This window comes from Barbus barbus (assembly GCF_936440315.1).
Source record: "Barbus barbus genome assembly, chromosome: 24".
NCBI classification, from domain to species: domain Eukaryota; kingdom Metazoa; phylum Chordata; class Actinopteri; order Cypriniformes; family Cyprinidae; genus Barbus; species Barbus barbus.
Window position 1 is genome coordinate 13,011,632 of NC_136752.1, and position 18,885 is coordinate 13,030,516.

The 18,885-nt window shown below is 37.2% G+C and overlaps 1 protein-coding gene across 1 annotated transcript in view; it reads right to left on the reverse strand.

The window, feature by feature from the left end:
- LOC306844359 (low density lipoprotein receptor adapter protein 1-like) overlaps nucleotides 1-18,288 on the reverse strand; it is a 39,905-nt gene extending 21,617 nt beyond the window's left edge. The window contains exon 1 of the mRNA XM_079376438.1: nucleotides 17,977-18,288. Coding sequence (XP_079232564.1) covers nucleotides 17,977-18,061 — 85 coding nt within the window. The 5' untranslated portion in view covers nucleotides 18,062-18,288. The remainder of the gene's footprint in view (nucleotides 1-17,976) is intronic.
- Between the last annotated feature and the right edge of the window lie 597 nt (nucleotides 18,289-18,885).

Genomic DNA, 18,885 nt, shown 5'->3' on the forward strand with positions numbered 1-18,885 from the left:
ATATACAAGGAGACACCGAATGACAGCCCCACTCTCTAATTTACTCTCTGTCTCTTACATTCTGTCAAACATCTTATTTTGTGTTCCACAGAAGAAAGAAAATGCTTTACAAACTAAATGTCCAAGGCTTAAAAATCAAAGGCTCGAAAGAAACTGCCTGAAATGTGAATGTGTTTGATTATGTTATTGATTAACACTGCAGGATATCACAAGAAAGATGCCTGGCAGACAGCAATTATGAAAGAATTATATTATTGTTGTAATAATAATGATCAACTGGAAGCAAAAAGTCCAATGTTTGTTTATATAAAAATACATCCATTCAAAACAGATGACAGGTTTCACACCTTTCCATTAGGAGAAGTGGGGCTCATTCCCATGTAAGGAGAAATTCAAAAACTGTGCCACACAGTGAGCTTTAAATAGCTTTCCGTTCCCATTTGGGTCTAATACAAAGCTCTGTAGGAGTGCAGAGATGGATCGAAAGATATGCAGAATGAACCTGACTAGACATCCACTGTCCTGCTAGTGCAATTCTGAGGAAAAAATCTATATAACGCAAGCACTGGATTGCTGGACCTTAACCCACTCTTATATCAGTGTGAATTATTGATTGTTATGCTTTCAAAACGACAAAGATCCTTTATTATTATTTTATATACTAAATTTTTTATGGAATAAAAACCATCAGAACTGAAGAAAGAGAGCATTTAAAATAGTGCCTTCTTGATAATTTAAATGTATCCTGACACGTAAGCCAAAGTTTGTCTATTTCAAACATCACTAAACACTTTATGAAGTTCTTCTTGTGACCTCCAGTAGCTCAATAGAAAACAAAATAAGATCAAATTATATTATATTATATATATATATATATATATATATATATATATATATATATATATATATATGTATATACATTTTATATAATAATATATATAATAATACATTTTATTTTATATACTACATTTAAAAAAACCCTGCAAAACAGACAACATGAAAAGAACATTTAAAAACCTCCAGCTCAATAGAAAACAAAACAAACAAAATATTTTACATTAATAATTATAATCATAATAAAAGTTATAATAATAATAATAAACATTACTACAATTATTTTTTTATATACTAGATTTAATATGCAAGGAAAAACATCAGCACACGAAACATGAAAAGAAAATGAAAATTCGTCATGACAGGCAAGATAAAGTTTATCTTCTTCAAACATCAATAAACTCTCTACAAAGTTCTTCTTGTGATCTAAAATAATATTTTACATGACTAATATGTGTAATAACAATAAAATAAAGAAGAAGAACAGTAGAATATTGTTGTTGTTTTATTTACTTCATGCATGCAGAATTCTTCTTGTGACCTCCAATAACTAAAAAAAAAAGTACTTTGAAGAATATTTTACATGAACAATAATGTGTAACAACAATGACAATAATAATAATAACAATTTCAGAAATACAGGAAGATGGCAAATAGTGCTCCCTCGATATTCATTGCAACAAGTGAGCCAAAGTTCATCTATTTTAAACGTGCCCTTATGGTGCGTGCCACTTTTCTACACATACAGTAATTGATTACTTATATGTCCCTTTGCCTAAAAAGGCAGCTATGGAGGACAGAAACTCATCTAATCTGACAGTCCAGTGTCCTGCTCTGACAGCTCTGCATGCAGCCATCTGGCCCTCCCAGCAGCACCAGCTGTTTGAGGCCAGGAAGACAATACCACCATCACGGCTTTCTCAACTGCAAGCAAATTATTAACCTGCAGAGACACAAAATCTATCTCAGCACTCAATAAGCAGGAAAACTAACCCTCAATGCTCACTCAGCACTGCAGCCATCTCTAAATGACATGTTATAGCCCATTTAGGATGGGCCGCGGGGCATGGAAACATAACAGAAGTAAAAAGCTCTAAGGGTGACTTGCTGGCATGTATAATCTCCTTGAGCTGTTGCAGCACATTTGTCGTGCTGAAATCCTAAACTGGGAGTGCTGACACACACAAAACTTGGGCCACAATAAAGCTGCAACTAGAACTTGAGGGATGTACCATACGTTCAGCAGGCTGCTAAATGAATAATTGATCAGATTCGTGTTGGTGCTCCAGGCCTTCGCTCAGATTAGATTGAAGTAGGACATGTTTATGTTCATAAAACTTTGCAAAGGTTATGACAATAAAGTGAAGCAAATAAAGCAAAAAGACCATAAGGGGTGATAGTAATTGGATTGTTCAGGTTTGGCCAATGGCAGGATGATATGTGGGGAAAAAAGCCAGTATTGTTTGTTTAGTGTGAGATGGCATTTTTAACAGCACATAAATTGACGTCTGGGTTGGTGCATGTGTGCCTGTGTGATAGAGTGATCCGATTTGTGCAAACGTAAAATGGGATTACCACAGACGCCGAGACGTGCCGTAACTGCATTTGTGTCTGCGCTACACAAAAGCTGAATGGCATTTCTCCAGACTGATCTTGCAGCACGTAAAGGTCTATGATGCAATGCTTATGCTTTTGAAGTTTTAAATGAAAAGAAATCTAGTTAAATATGTTGTTTAGCATATTATTATTTTGTCAGTAGAGTTTAAATCGGTTGGGTTGAAATCTAGAATCTCCCAGCAAACACAGAACGTTCCACTAACATTACTGTATGGTTCCTATCTAGGAAAATGTACATGCTGGGCTCCCTTATTGTTATTTTCAGATTTTTATTTTATGAACAAACATTCTCAAAATGTTGCAAAGAGGTTTTTGTGTGCTAACCTAATAAAGACGTATACACAACACTCTGTAGTGGTACATTTTAGGTTCCCTTTTCACGCTCAACATCACGTCGATGACCGATGAATTGGGGATCTCTCTAGAGAGCCCAATATACTTTGAGTGTAAACTAAACGAGCCAATGCACATTGACATGCGATGATTGCATCGAGCTTCTGATGATCACAGGCTGTCCCTGCGTTCCTCCTCACTGCCCCACTGTGGGTACATCGGTGGTTCTGTTGGTCCTGCTTGTATGGTATCTGAGTTCCAGGCTAGCGCTATCCAGCCCGTGTCGCTGGCTCTTGTGGACCATCAGACTCGGCTATGCGATTCAGTTTGCCCGGCATCCCTCCACGTTCAGGGGCATCTACTTCACATCAGTGAAGGCAGCCGATGCTCATGTCTTATGTGCAGAGATGGGGTGGTGATGGCGCAGTGGATAAGACACATGCCGTTGGTGTGAGAGACCCGGGTTCGAATCCTCTGTGAGACACCAATGTGTCCCTGAGCAAGACGCTTAACCCCTAGTTGCTCCAGAGGCGTGCGACCTCTGACATATATAGCAATTGTAAGTCGCTTTGGATAAAAGCGTCAGCTAAATGAATAAATGTAAATGTAAATGTAGAGATCGCAGTCCTACTGGCGAAGGACGTGATAGAGCCAGTCCCTCCAGCCATTATGAAGATAGGGTTTTACAGCCCCTACTTCACTGTACCCAAGAAAGGCGATGGGTTACGACTGATCTTGGACCTGCGTGTCTTGAACCGGCCCCTTCACTGGTTACCGTTCAAGATGTTGATGTAGAAATGGGTGCATCCATCCCCAAGATTGGTTTGCAGTGATCGACCTGAAGAATGCGTACATTCACATGTCGATCCTTCCCTGCCATAGACCATTATTGCAGTTTGCATTTAAAGGATTTGCATATCATACAAGGTCCTCCTCTTCGAGCTGCCCCTGTCCCCCCGTGTCTTCACGAAAGTTGCAGAGGGGGCTCTTGTTCCCCTCAGAGAGCAAGGTGTTCAAGGTCAGTGCTGAACTTCTTGAATTCGTTCAAGGGCAGGACGGTGGTCCCACTGAAACAATTTCAGAGGCTCCTGGGGCATATGGCAGCTGCGCAGTTACACCGCGGGGGCTGCTTCATATGAGATCACTTCAGCACTGGCTTCATGACCGAGTCCCAAGGTGGGTGTGGCAGCATGGAACTCACCGGGTCCAAGTTACACTGGCCTGCCGCCAAACCTTCACCCCCAGGTCAGACCTTGCATTTCTTCGGGCAGGAGTGCCCCTGGAACAGGTCTCCAGGCATGCTGTGGTGCACATGGATGCCTCCACCACCGGCTGGGGTGCCGCGTACAGCGGGCAAGCAGTCTCGGGGTGTGGACGGGCCCCCAACTGCAGTGGCATATCAGTTGCCTGGAGTTGTTATTAGTGCGCCTTGCCTTGAACAGCCTCAAAGGGCGCTTAAGAGGAAAGCATGTGCTGGTCCGTACAGACAACACTGTGACCGTTGCATATATTAGCCGGCAAGGTGGTCTGTGCTCCTGTCGCATGTTGCAACTCTCCCGCCACCTCCTCCTATGGAGTCAGAAGTTTCTGAGGTCACTTTGACCATTCACATTCTGGGTCTGCTCAACTGCGTGGCCAACGAGCGGTCACGAGCTGCACTCTCAGGAGGATGGAGACTCCATCCCTAGATGGTCCAGCTGATTTGGAGATGTTTCGGGGCCACTCAGGTGCACAAGGGAACACTCGGCACGGATGCACTGACACACAGCTGGCCTGTGGGGCCTGTGCAAATGTGCGTTCCCCCCAGTGAGACTTCTTGCACAGACACAGTGCAAAGTCAGGAAGGACGAGGAGCAGGTTTTGCTCGTTGCACCCAATTTGACCAACCGGACCTGGTTCCCAGAACTAATGCTCCTCGTGACAGCCCCTCATCTGGCAGATTCCTCTGAGGAAGGATCTACTGACTCAGAGACAGGGCAGGTCCCAGGTCCCAGGATGGGACGCGGAGGTTGTAGGTGAACTACCCAAAGAGATAGGGGACAACCATCACTTCGGTGGGAGCACCGTCTACGAGACACGCCTATGCCTTGAAGTGGAACCTGTTCGTTGAGTGATGTTCTTCTCACCGAAAAAACCCCAGGAGATGCCAGATCAGAGTCGTGCTTTCCTTTCTGCAGCAAGAGTTGGAGCAAAGGGTGTCTCCCTCCTCCCTTAAAGTCTATTTTGCTGCAATTGCTGCTAATCACGACTGACCCCGTGGAAGGGAAGTCGGTAGGGTAGCATGACCTGGTCATCAGGTTCCTTAGTGGGACGAGAAGATTGAATACTCCACTGCCTCCCTCTATACACTCTTGAGACCTTAGTCTGGTGCTCAGAGCACTCCAGCATGGCTCACTTACTTTTTTTAATTAAGTTTGTTAAATGCTGTCCTTCCGCTAAAAATATAGTTCCTGACAGCAACAGTAAACAGCAAGAGAATGTTCCGGTAACATAGGAACTGTTCTCATCCACTGTGTCATTAATTTTTTTTAACAACATATATGTATTTTCTCACACACATACATCTGTTTATCTCTCAGCATGAGAAAACATGTTTTCCATCTTTTTGTTTATAACAGACCGATTCATGGCACAGTGCAAGTTTGCGAGCCTCATTACAGTGTAAACTGATGGACATATGGACAGGCAGAATCATACCTGAAACAGAAAACTAAAATACAGTAATTTTCCTTCTTCACTTCTGAAAATGTGGGCTTCCACACGCGCATTGACACACATTGACATATCGCCCATACTAGAAGAGTTTCTTTGACGGGGAAGGGCATGGTCTCAAAATAAAGGTGAATGATGCAACATAACGCCAGCAGGGGTGACACATACTTCATTAAATAAATATCAAACAGTTTTGCTGAAATACATAATACATGGAACAGTTTTAACGCTAACGTTATAGGCCTAGTATTGATTGTGTTGCTGAGGGTGTTGCACAGTGATATACAGAACCGTTGGGTGAAGCGGTCATATAGCCGTGCTTTATCGTGAATAAAACACAGCTGCTGACCAATCAGAATAGAGGACAAGAACTAACCATTTTATGAGGGTTATTTTTAGGTTTTATTTTTTAGAAACAAACCTCAAAATTTTGCTGGAAGGTTTTTGTATGCTCACATAATCAGACTGTAAATACACAACATTCTTTAAAGGTCATTTTAGGCTTTATTTTTTTAAAATGAACTTTCGTATTGACTTCCATAGTATTTTTTCCATGTAGATCATCATCTGATTGGTTATCCACATTCGTTCAGCAGAAGAAAGAAACTCATGCGGTTTTGGAACAACATAAATGTGAGTAAATGTTGACAGAATTTTAGATTTTTGGGTGAACTATCCCTTTAATTTTTAAGGGTAATCATTTTGTTTTTCTTCAGACCTGAGAGTGTGTTTTCAACTGAACCGATGGATTCCTTAAACTGTGACACTGAAGGAAAGCAAGTGAGACGGCCAGTCACAGATCTAGTTATAGCATACTTAATGGTCTCATTTACACTCAAAAGTCACATGAATACTCAAGCGTGCTGAATCCCAGTAAATATAATGACTGCATTTACATGATGAGATGATTAATTAAAACATGAGCTCACACATGGACACACGGGCAGGACAGTTGCCCATAGCAACAAGTAAATCAAATGCCTAGATTCCTGGAATGATTCTGCACTAGCATTTTTATGGATCACGTACATATTGTTGAATAAAAAATACCTCAGACTTGAATGGTTCGAGCCATCAAAGAAAAGTAAACTGTTTTACTTTGTGCTGACAGCAGCTGAATAAAAGGCCTCTGATCTCTGCTCTGCCATTTAGTGTCTAAATAATGAGTGCTGGGAAGAATCTAGAACATTACCTTGACAGAATATAGGACATGATACGGTGGAGAGGGAGGGAAGATGAGTTTGGGAATAGAACTGATTCCATCAGCCCATAAGTGGAATTCACACTAAAGACTGAAGGTGCTGCAAAAATCCATTGAAGAAGCTTCATTTTTTGATGTATGGCACTTGAGTTGTCTATATGAGTGATTACAAATGCTCTTAATGTTTTTTTTAAGTTATTGGTGGTGTACTCAAAGGTTCTCATCTCGTATAAAGCCGTAAAACATTGTTGATTCTATTTAGAACCATTATTTCTAAGAGTGAAGGAGACTGTTCAGTTACATGTGCATTGCTGAGGAGGAATAACAGGAAGGTGTCAATATTTAATTTTGTGTTCTCAGAGCCGGAGCTGTTTGAGCTGTTGATCATGCAATATATTCATCAAATTTCTCTGCTCAGGACAACCACGCTAGTGTCAGACCAAGCTCCGTTGCCTAGCAACAAAAGTCACTGGGCATAAGACAGTCCTACAATGGAGGTTGTTATTAAACATCAGCAGTCAGAATAGTACACACTAAACTCTGGGAAAGAATTATAATTATCAAATTGTGTATATAACAATGTTAAAATGAATATTGCATACTGTATTTTCTGACTGATAATACAGCAGATAGTATAGACCATAAATTTAACATCTTTTATTATTGTGCAGTTCTGTAACCATTTTTTACAAGACGATCTATACGCATAATAATGTTCAGAAAATGTGAAAATAATAAAAAGCTAAATATAAAAAAACTTGCATTATAGAAAATAAAAGATGTTATAATAAAAATAAAAGTTATAACTGATATAAAGTTTAAAATTTACATAAAGTTTAAAAAACCCAACATAAATTCAGAGCCAGAGTGATTTTTTTTTAATGCGATTTATTCTTATAATTCAAACAGATGATTAAAACTAGAGAATGATGTGAAAATAACCCTAATTCATCTCTGTTCACAGTTTCTTTTACTCCAAAGTGTTCTCAGGCTCAGAGGCCTGTAGTTACGAGTGTTATCACTCATATTCATGACAGCGCAAATGGAATTAATGAACAGAACGTGAGGTCTGTCTTACAGTGTGACTGAAAGAAGAAAGACAACATCTCCTGCCTCAAGGCGACAAGGGGAATTTTCTTCCAAATCTGAATGAATTAATGACTCTCTGCTCGACTTGCCAACCAATGGGAACTAATACACACGGGCTGCCTTATCAACATAGAACATACATTTATTTACAATTACATTTTTAACATTTTTGTGATAAGATGGCAGCCTTCATAAAGATAATTTCATAGCTATTTTACACATAAATAATTGATATTATACAAAATGACTAGTTTTCTTTGCACATCACACATCAAGTAAACTAACTTTCATAAAAAGTGTCCAAGCTTCAGTAATGATCTGCAAACATTATAATTTACTGCTACAAAACAAGCCATTCTTCCTTCTCAAGTTTTACTAAATGTTCCCAACAAAGCGTAAACATTTATCATACAGACGTTTTCACCTCAAATCCTCATACATAAAAATGTGGATTATTTGCTTTTTTGATCTCAAAGTAATCCAAATGCAATGCAAAATGTTTCTTTCTCAAAATCACAGAAGCTTTGAGTCTTATCAGCAGCACAACAGCGGCGCAGACTTTGTGCTCTCAGGTTCTGTTTATACTGCACAGCATGCACATTAGCATTCGGTTTTAAGAAAACGTAAACATGTTTTGTATGTCACAAAAGGACTTTCTTCTGAGTTGTATCTGAAGCCAGAGACACACCTTTAACTTGTTTGTGAAATCATCTGAATGCATAAAAACTTTTAGTGCTCACTATTTATAAAAAACATTCGGAGTAATGGGAAAGCACATAAAGTAGAGTTAAAATACAGGTCCAAGTTCACAGAATATATAAAATAAATAAAAGTTTGTATGGCTCATTCCAGACTCTATGAGTTATGTGTGCTTCCTCTGAACTTTTTATGGTTTTGTCCTGATAAGGCAGCGGGCAACACTATTGGCTATAGGTCACCTATATGCAAAGGTCATGTTTAAAACCATTCATCAAGGTCTGCTTTTCAGCAGGATGTGTTGCCAGATAAGAGAGGGCAGGCGAAACTCGTCTCTTTTGCAAAATACATGAGTTTTTAAGTGGAAACACATAGTTTCAAGAAAAATGATCTGGGAAACGCATGTAGAAATCCATATATTGACTGAACCATATGAGATGGGTAAATCATGCTCACCAATGAATCCTCTGCAGTGAATGGGTGCCGTTAAGAATGAGAGTCCATTGGTGAGCAACTGATGTAATGCTAAATTTCTCCAAATATGTTCCTATGAAAAAACAAACTCTACATCTTGAGTGGCCTAAGGGTGAATACATCTTCAGAAAATGTTCATTTTTGAATAAACTATTCTTTTGAACATTTTATATTGCAGGCTGGTCACTTGTACTGTACTTTCAATCATGCCTTAATCTTTTGGTGTTAGATTAATGTATCTAATGGATTAGATAACAGTTTAATCTAATTGTCCAGTGAATATTTAGACACACCATCACCAGAGATTCCTCCTCTAAGAGCCCAGTAATAGAATAAAACTGCATGGGCTTAATACGATGAAGTCTAATAATGAGAAACAGGCTCCTGTGTATCACAGGGCCTCAGCTGGTGTGTATGTTGTAAGAGGTGTCCCATGGGGGTTTGCCACTAATGCAGCTCCTCCATGTGCTGCTGATTGGTGGGTTTCAGTAATGGCTGAGGTTAAAGGTCAAAGCACTGAAGACACTGCCAAAGGATAGATGCGGTACAGCAGCAAGCTCAGCATGATGAAATGAACACTACTCCAGCATGCCTTCTGATCGACTGAGGAGGTTCAGTCACATCTAAGCATTAAAACTGTTATTACACTAATATTGAAAGTTGATGACTCTTCATGACTTTAAGTTTGTGAGAACTGTTGAAAAAACTGTTACAAGAACTGTTACCTCCCAAAAAAGTTACATTATATTTGGGGTCTCGGAGACCACAAAGAAAACATGAATAAATGCAAAAATATTATTATGCTCAGATTCTCTGACAGATGTTACACTACTGAACATTATTTATTTATTTTCTTTATTCTGCTTTTTCATTTTTTTTATTATTTTTGCTTCATTCTATTTTTATTTGAGTTTTTTTTTCCATTTTCTATTAGTAAAACAAAAGTTTGGTGGTTTTTTTTATTATCGCAGTTAAAAAATTGTGCTGCTTAATATTTTCTTTGATATTTTTCAGGATTCTTTGGTGGCTCAAAAAACAGCATTTATTATTATTACTGTTATTACATTTTTCATAGGGGTCTCTGAAAACCCAAAGTCAAAGGAAAGAATAGAATTTACACTAAACCTCATATTTCTGAACACTCCCTTTAATTAAATTAAAATAATAAAAACGTTTTATACAGAAAATCTTGCTTTACATAGTCCAAATGTCAATCAGTCATTAACAGAATGTTCTTTTTATGCGTATGAAACTTATAATCAAACATAAAGTTGGTTGAAACTCATAACAGACAGCATCAATCTGATCAGCTCTTGTTTCAGGTGTTCAGTCTGACTGAGTGGAGCCGTTTGAATCCCACTGAGCCCAACAGCACAGATAAAAGACACCGAGAGCAAGTGTAGCTGAGTGACAGACAGACGAAGAGAGACTATCAGTGACAAGGTTCACTAGGGGTAAGGTTGGCAGCAGGGAAGGACTAAAATAGAATAAAAGGCTGCTTTTTAACAAGGGAATATTTTATAGGAAACACAAGCACCTAAAATCAACAGAGGCAAAGAGAACTGTCAGACGAGCAGGAAGGACAGAAAGAGAAATAGACGCAGAGAATGAGAAACAGGAAGAGAGACAGAACGAGTGTCAAATTTCTCCCTGATGCATGTCCAGGTTGTCAAACAGGAAGGAAGGTTTGGATGTCACGGATTGCTCTGTGGGAGGATGTGACGGCTGATTCTCATGCAGTCAGTGTACGCATTACTCTTTCTCTACATCTTTCTCTGCGTGCTGGGAGAACTATGGGAGAGTTGTCAAGAGAGAAACAGTAATATTTCAAAGAAAACTGTTTGCAAAATATAATTTAGGAATAAGAATATAATGTCGTCAACACATTCCATGACTCAAACTCAAATATTTTTATATAAGTAATATCAATGCTTGTATATGGCAATGGATCAGTATAATCTAATGCAGGTGTATTATGTTGTTTAGTTTTGGTGAACATGAGGAGAACAAAGAAAATCAATATTTGGGAGGACTGTATCATTGACCGCTCTCTCAGTCTATCTGAGATAAAGCAGGTTCAGATTAATGAAAAATCCTATGCAACTTCAAAGAATGACTAGAAAGAACCACTTTCTATTGCATATATGAATTTAGAGCAAAGGTGTGTGTGTTGTTTAATGGAAAACTCATGCATGCATTTATGAATTATAGACTGTAAAATGAACTCACCCTACATTAACTTCTCTAATGCTTTTTTACCTGAGAATAAAACACTATTTATTATTCAGGCCTTTATTCTGATTGGTCAATACAACACTGATTTGTATAAAACAAGAGAAAGCAAGTATGCAGTGTGATACGAGAGACATAAAAGTAGTGCCTGTTTCAGTTACTGGTGAGAAAATCAGGTGAGTATCAGAAAATACTGTATTCAACCACTGCATGGCATAATGGACCAATCAGAATCAAGTATTCAGAGAGCCACGTAATATAAGTTTATCTCGCCATCTGTCTATGGCAAAATATTGGTGTTACTCTCAAATCACTTGTGGTATCTCTCTTGATACCAATGAGAAAGAACTTAATAATATATAGATTAATACTGTAACATTGTAACTGTGTTAGTTTTGTTGCTACATAATTCTACTCATGATCATATCTGTTAATATTCACTTAATATAATATGATAATTTAAACTAAATTAATACAAATGTAATTAAACATTTTTTTTATAATATTTAATTACCATATATTCCCGTACATGGTAAAACCACTCTGATTTGCATGCTATTTCTATTTTCATTGCCAACATATCATAGTCCTAACCTTTTAAATTACAGTGTTCATGTTACTCACATTACATGTTATTAATTACAATAACATTGCATCTAATTGTAAACTGTAACATGACCGTGAAGTCTTATTGTAAAGTATGGCCCTGATTTCTTGTTTGGTTTTTGCGGATTGTGTCTTGAGTGTGGCCATACACTCATTGTGCATCCGTTTCTCTTTCCAAAATCCTTTTCTCGTCTTTTATTCATATCCTGCAGGGAACAAACCACAGGGAGTCTCTATGCTCACAGACACTAAGGAAACATAATGACAAAGACTGAAGGACCAAGACACAGAGAGGTAGAGAGAGACCTATTCTGAGGTCTGAAGGGATTTTGCTCTTATTTGTTAGTGATTTGAGAGATACGTAAAAAGCAAACAAATCAAAAGAACAGGGGAAAACAGAGAGACTGGTTGTTATTTGGTTTAAAAAGAAGGCATGGGAAGCTAAATTTTTCTTTGCTGACAGATGTGAGAGCTGGCAGTTCAAACTGAATGCATTTATATTTGATCCAGGGAAAAAAAATCCTGAGAAACTGTCAAAATGTAATATTCACTTTCGAAGACATCAAAACAGCACAGCTCATGGCATTTCAAAGTGACATCCAGATATTCACATCAACAGCGTTAAAACAATTGTTTGGCTGAACAAAAGTGGGAAGCGGTTCTAAATATTGAAAATGGGTTTTCTTCAATCAGAAATTAAAGTCAGTTAACTGGCAATTAGCAATAGTGCACATAAGTGATGGGTGCGCTCAAAACACTGCTTTGCAAAGCTCCTTAATGTTTTGCTAATCTTTTGTTTCCAACCAATGGCATGAAGTGTGTCCATCGACCTTCCATGTTATAACAAAGCTTTGTTATGCAATAATTGTTTCGAAACGTTTCGAGATTTCAATGGTTTGGAGATAAAGTAGGCTAAGTGATCTCAAGGAAGCTATAATATATATAATTTTTACCTAATCTCTAAAGGTTTTAGAATGTAGACATTTTTAATTATACATCTTGCTCAAAAACACATAAATACCACTTTGATTTACTTAATGTCCCATGTAAAACATGCAGGTAGGGTTGGCAATATAGACACGATTAACCGGTAGAAATGTGTCAACTGGTAGAGATTTTCGACTATCGTCTCATGTGACATTGCTGTGCTATGTGGTCACGAAAACGTATCATTTGCACATTAAGCACTGTGGTTTAAAAAATGTGAATTTAAGCAGTTGAAGCACAATCAGTAGCAAAAGAGAAGTCATTTTGCTACATGTGCGTGCTGTCTGAAAGACTGTTTCTGAGCACTGTCAGAGAAGCGTGCACACGAAAACAGTGCTCATAAAGAGCAGGAGCATTGTATTATTTTTACCGCTTTATAGGCCTTGAAAGGTTAAACGCACACACTTGTATGTGTCAAAATGTCTTTGCAAGTACCCTCATAAACACAGTATTTTAGGACTTGTGTAAAACGTGTAACAGTATATTGGATCCGGGAAGCTCTTAAAGTGACAGCAGTCTATTATTCCAGCTGCCTGTCATTCATGTTAATCAAACAGCAATAGAGAGAAAATCTCTAACTGCTCTTGACTAGATCACAACTTTGTAACTTTAATAATTTAATTATAATTTCATAAATTTAGGTTAGCATTAGTTTGTTGTGGTACTGACACTGGTGACAAGAATTATGAAATTTATATGGTTTCAAAAATGTTGACAATCATAAAGATCTTATTTAAAGCAAAAATAACTATATTGTAATATATCGTTACTGTGGAATAAAATTACTCATATTTTTATATCACCCACCTCTACATGTTGGTAACAGAAAATTCCCTGATATTTAATTTCTATGTGCAATGCTACATCAACAGCATGAAAAGTATTCATATATATATATATATATATATATATATATATATATATATATATATATATACCCCCAATGCAAATGCATTAAAGAAACTTCTGTTTATTTAAATAGGTTGCATATGATTAAATCAGACTGCATTATTTAATTGTAATTAAGTAAATTGAGCAAGTGGTAAATTTATGTTCATTAATTAAAAAGATGCAGTATGAACATCTGTTAGTTTATTCAGGTCCTGACTCACAGGCTAGGTTGATTTTGTCACCTAGGGCATAAGGTCTAATGTGTTTTTTACGAAATTCCAACCTTTATTGTTGAACCTGAGCGGCCTGTGCTGAGACAGGACTAAAGGCAGACAGGCTGTTGCACGCGGCTGTCACAGTGTCTGAGGGTGATCACAATAACAATGTTTGGGAGTCATCGAGGCCAGAAGTAATAAAGGAGTGTGTCTATTTCTCTCTCTTTCCCTACGTGCCTTCTGGGTCAGAATTGAGTTCTAATTAAGGGAGAGGAAAGATAGTCTCAGTCTTCATAAAGCTGTCCGTTGCTGGACACACTCTGAAATGAACCCTTATAAAACCTAATGGGGTCTTTTCACACAGCATTGCACACTCTTGATTTAGAAAGATGGTTGTGTGTGTGCATTTTTCACCCAATTTGTATGAACGCTGGTGCTTATTGTTGTGGAAAAAGACTACAAAGACTTCTTTATTACAAGCTCCCATCTGAAAAATCTAACAACCACCTCAAGTGCAGTCAGAAAGCACACAAAATAGCCTCTTTAGAGCACATGAAACAAAGAATTCACAGAAGAAATTATCAGCCAACCTTGAACATAATAGATACTCTTGAACCCCAGCTACCAGCAGAAATGAATGAAACACGAACTTTGTGCAGATTCATACTTATTCCAAGCATTTAGCAAAACAAAATTAATATGGGTGAATAATGAATATAAAGAATATGCTATATGACGCTAGCTTCTAATTTGTATGATAACTGATTAAACAAGCATTGGCTGAATAATAAAATGTAGGGAATGTTAACGAAATCCTTCACTATAGCAACGGAACTTGACACAAGAAACCATAAATCAAAAATAATGAGAAGAGTAAATAATAAAGCATACAAATTCTGCTTTTTCACAGAAAACATCCTTAAAATGAGCTCACATGCACATTCATTGATTCGATGCTGTATAGAATAATTTCCTTCACTCTAAATATGCATATATGTACACTACTGTTCAAAAGCTCAGATTTTTTAAAACAAAATTTATACTTTTATTCAAAGATGCCATAAATTGTTCAAACATGACAGTAAAGACATTTATAACGTTACAAAATATTTCTATTTAAATGAATGCTGTTCTTTTGAACTTTCTATTTATCATAGAATCCAGAAAATTTTTTTTATCAATGTTTCCAAAACTCATTAAGCAGCACAACTGCTTTCAAATTTGATAAAAATAAGAAATGTCCCTTGAGCAGCAATTCAGCATATTAGATTGATTTTGGAAAAAATCATGTGGCACTGAAAACTGGAGAACTGATGCTGAAAAATCAGCTTTGCAATCACAGGAATAAATTATATTTTGAAATAAAAACCATTTATTTGTATTTTATGCATTTTTGATCAAATAAAGAGCATAAGTGACTCTTGAACTGTGGTGTACATGAGCATATGTATGCATGTGGGCTTCAGAATTTTCTATCTACGTTGTTTGTGTGTGTCAGTCTGTGTGCACGGTCACCTTATCCACTTCTTATAATTGAAAATGACACACGGAGACCAGTTCTCTGATGTCAGTGTAACTTCCCTGTCCTTCACATTGCTCCTTTTCACAACGTGATAAATTTGTTGACATCCTTCCTGTAACTGGTTCATCCAAAGCCAGAATGTCTGCTTTACTTAAGCATGCATTGACACAACTGTACCCGCTCAGAGGGTCTGACATACTGATTTATGATTTATGAACAGTAAAGTATTAACAGCAATTTTGTTTATTTCTTGATGTCTACATTATATTGCAAAAGTGTAAAAACCGGGAAGGGCGTCCAACACTTGCAGCAACTAATGTGACCTTTGGAACCGTCGATGTAATTTTAATGACAACGAGAACTGATAGTGACTTCTCTCTGTGTGCATGACATTACACACACCAACTCTCTCAATAAAAAAAGACATCTATAGGAGCCCAAACGTGATATTTTAGCTTGAACTTTCTCTTTTGGCAACATAAAACATGAAATTTCACTTTTAATGAGTGCCAGTGAAAACTCTGACCTTCATCAAGTCAAATGCACACTTGAGAGACAACACCAGCCTCCCATGAATATTCATCAGACCAGCACAAAAACAGTTCATTATTCACTTGTTTGTATGCTGTACTAGAATCTGCTCCCCTTTGAGTTAAAAATATTTAATTAATTTCACTCTTGTTTTGTATGGAAGAACAAAAGTTTAATCTTTCTTTTTAGAACTGCATGTTCTGAGTGTTTCAAACACATGATAATTTGAAAAATGTGAAACATTATTACAACTTAAAAAATGTTTCTATTTTAATATATTTTAAAATGTAATTTATTCCTGATTACTCCAGTCTTCAGTGTCACATGATCCTTCAGAAATCATTCTAATATGCTGATTTGCTGCTCAAGAAACATTTCTTATTATTATCAATGTTGAAATAGTTGAGCTGCTGAAGACAGTTTTGTGGAAACCATGATATATATTTTTAGGAATGTTTGATGAATTCAGAAGGACAGCATTTGTTTGAAATGAAAATCTTTTGTAACATTATAAATGAAGAGTTCAGATGCAAAAGCCTCTAAGTGCCGATTGAAATTTTCATCTAAAATAATAATTTTTCCCAGGCTCTTATGTTTATGTTCAGTTATTTCACTTAACGGCAAAGAAAAGAACCTATTCATTGCAAATCCTGAACCTACACATAGGAGTCAAAAGGTAGAGGCTTTTGCATCTGAGCTCTTCAAATGTCTTTACTGTCAGTTAATGCGTCCTTGCTAAATAAAAGACTTTTATTCATATACAAAAACAAATTAGACATTTTTCAAAATATCTTTTCTTATGTGTTCAACAGATGAAAACAAATGCATACAGGGTGAGTAAATGACAAAGTTGTACTTTTTACTATTCCTTTAAAAAAGTGTAACTGACTTTTTGAATCATCTTCAATATAGTTTTCTATATAATATTCCTTTTGTGAGAAATCATGCCAGTTGACCAAAAAGGAATTTTAGTCAAGTTCTCAACAATTAACCATTGTGCACCAGATCCTACTCACTCTGTCTCTGAAATACAAAGCATTGCTAGAAAGACAGACAGCCATTACAGATCAAATCATTACAATTTGATCTGGAGGGCGCACATTTAAATTCCCAAGACAAAACTGTTGATTTGAATAATTCATTATGCTAATTTTCTAGGTTTTAAGTAAATATACATACTCTCAGCAACAAGAGACAGTCGTATTTCCTCCAGCTGTATGCCTGGCACACAGTTCAAGTGGAAATAGGGATGTTTTGTCCCCAGAGTGCCACATGAACTTCACATCTCACACGTCAGAATGACAGCATGTCGAGCCTCAGGCTCCTGCCTGTCACCGCTGATGTGACACGGGCTGTCTCATAAAACCACTGCCCTCTTTTCCATACAAGAGCACTCGATTCTTCCTCCTGACAGAACAAAAGCTGACGGGACCGGCCAACTGATTCAATCATTACAACATAAATGGATGAAGTGTGATTTGGAGTCAGTGAAAGTGAGAAAGTTGGAACTGTGATATTCTTTGCACAGCGTGGCCAGCTGTCTCTCCGAGCCTGACCAAGTTTCAACACATTTCATAAAGCCAGCCAACCTTGAACCGTTCAGTGGTAACATCTATGCGATCTAATCGGATTTTCTTACACACATGGGGGAAAAGTGAGAAAAAATATATTTTTACAGTAACCAGACTGTTATCTATAGGGTCAATATTAGGCAAGGATCCTATATAATACACACATCAGGAAATTCCTAATTGGAATTAACTGTAATCAAATATACAGATGAATATCTCAAACAGTACACAGACAAATAAAAGCTAACTATTAACAATGAAGCAAATAGAATTACTCTATCATCTATCTATCTATCTATCTATCTATCTATCTATCTATCTATCTATCTATCTATCTATCTATCTATCTATCTATCTATCTATCTAGTTTCAGGAAGGCAGTATCACAGCATCGCATGAACAGCAGCACTGATGCAGTTGTATTCAGTAAATGTAAACAGAGAAAAACAAAGGTAGGCTACTCACTTTCATGCTTTGACGTTCCCCATGTGTGCCGCGGAACTCCAGGACTTTTGATTATTGCTCTCCCGGCGGATTTTAACGCATCCATGCTGGAAGGTGTCTGCAGAGCAGGTGCAGAGCTCTTCTTTGGTGCTCACTTTGGGAATGGGGAAAGTAGAGTAGCATGCAGCGAGTAATGGAGCGAGTGGACACGAGCAGCCTGTAGACACCGGCTCATAGTCCTGTATCTGTACAGTAACATTAACCCTTCATTGCCCGACTGACGGAGATCCACGAGCTGCTCCCTTCACACACAACCGCTTACGTTTCATGACTGAGTCATGCGAAACTTGGAGCGAACCATATGGTCATTTTGTGACCAACGAAAACAAAGACTGTAACAATGTAACTTTTAATATGCTATATGTTATTATCGCTTTACGCATTATGTAGTTATGTTATCTATTTATTTGAATCAAAAACATATTTGAACTTGTGTCCACGTGTTGTGCGTCAACCCCGTTACCAATTTCCTCTTATTAATATTTTCCATAAACCCTAATAAAAACACCTCATCATGAACAGCATCATACTTTTAAGATGTGAACTTTTTTTTTTTTTTTTTAAGTAATTGTTTTCCTCTTTTCTATTAGGCTACTTTATTTTATGTATTGTCAGGTTTGTACTGGATGATCTGAAATAGTCAACCCTGTCACCATGATTATGTGCAGTAAACAACTTTTCACAACTGAATATATATATATATATATATATATATATATATATATAGTCATGGCCAAAAATATCGGCACCCTTGGTAAATATGATCAAAGAAGGCTGTGAAAATTAATCTGCATTGTTAATTCTTTTGATCTTTTATTAAACAAAAATCACAAAAATCGAACCTTTCATTGGATAATAAGAATTTAAAAT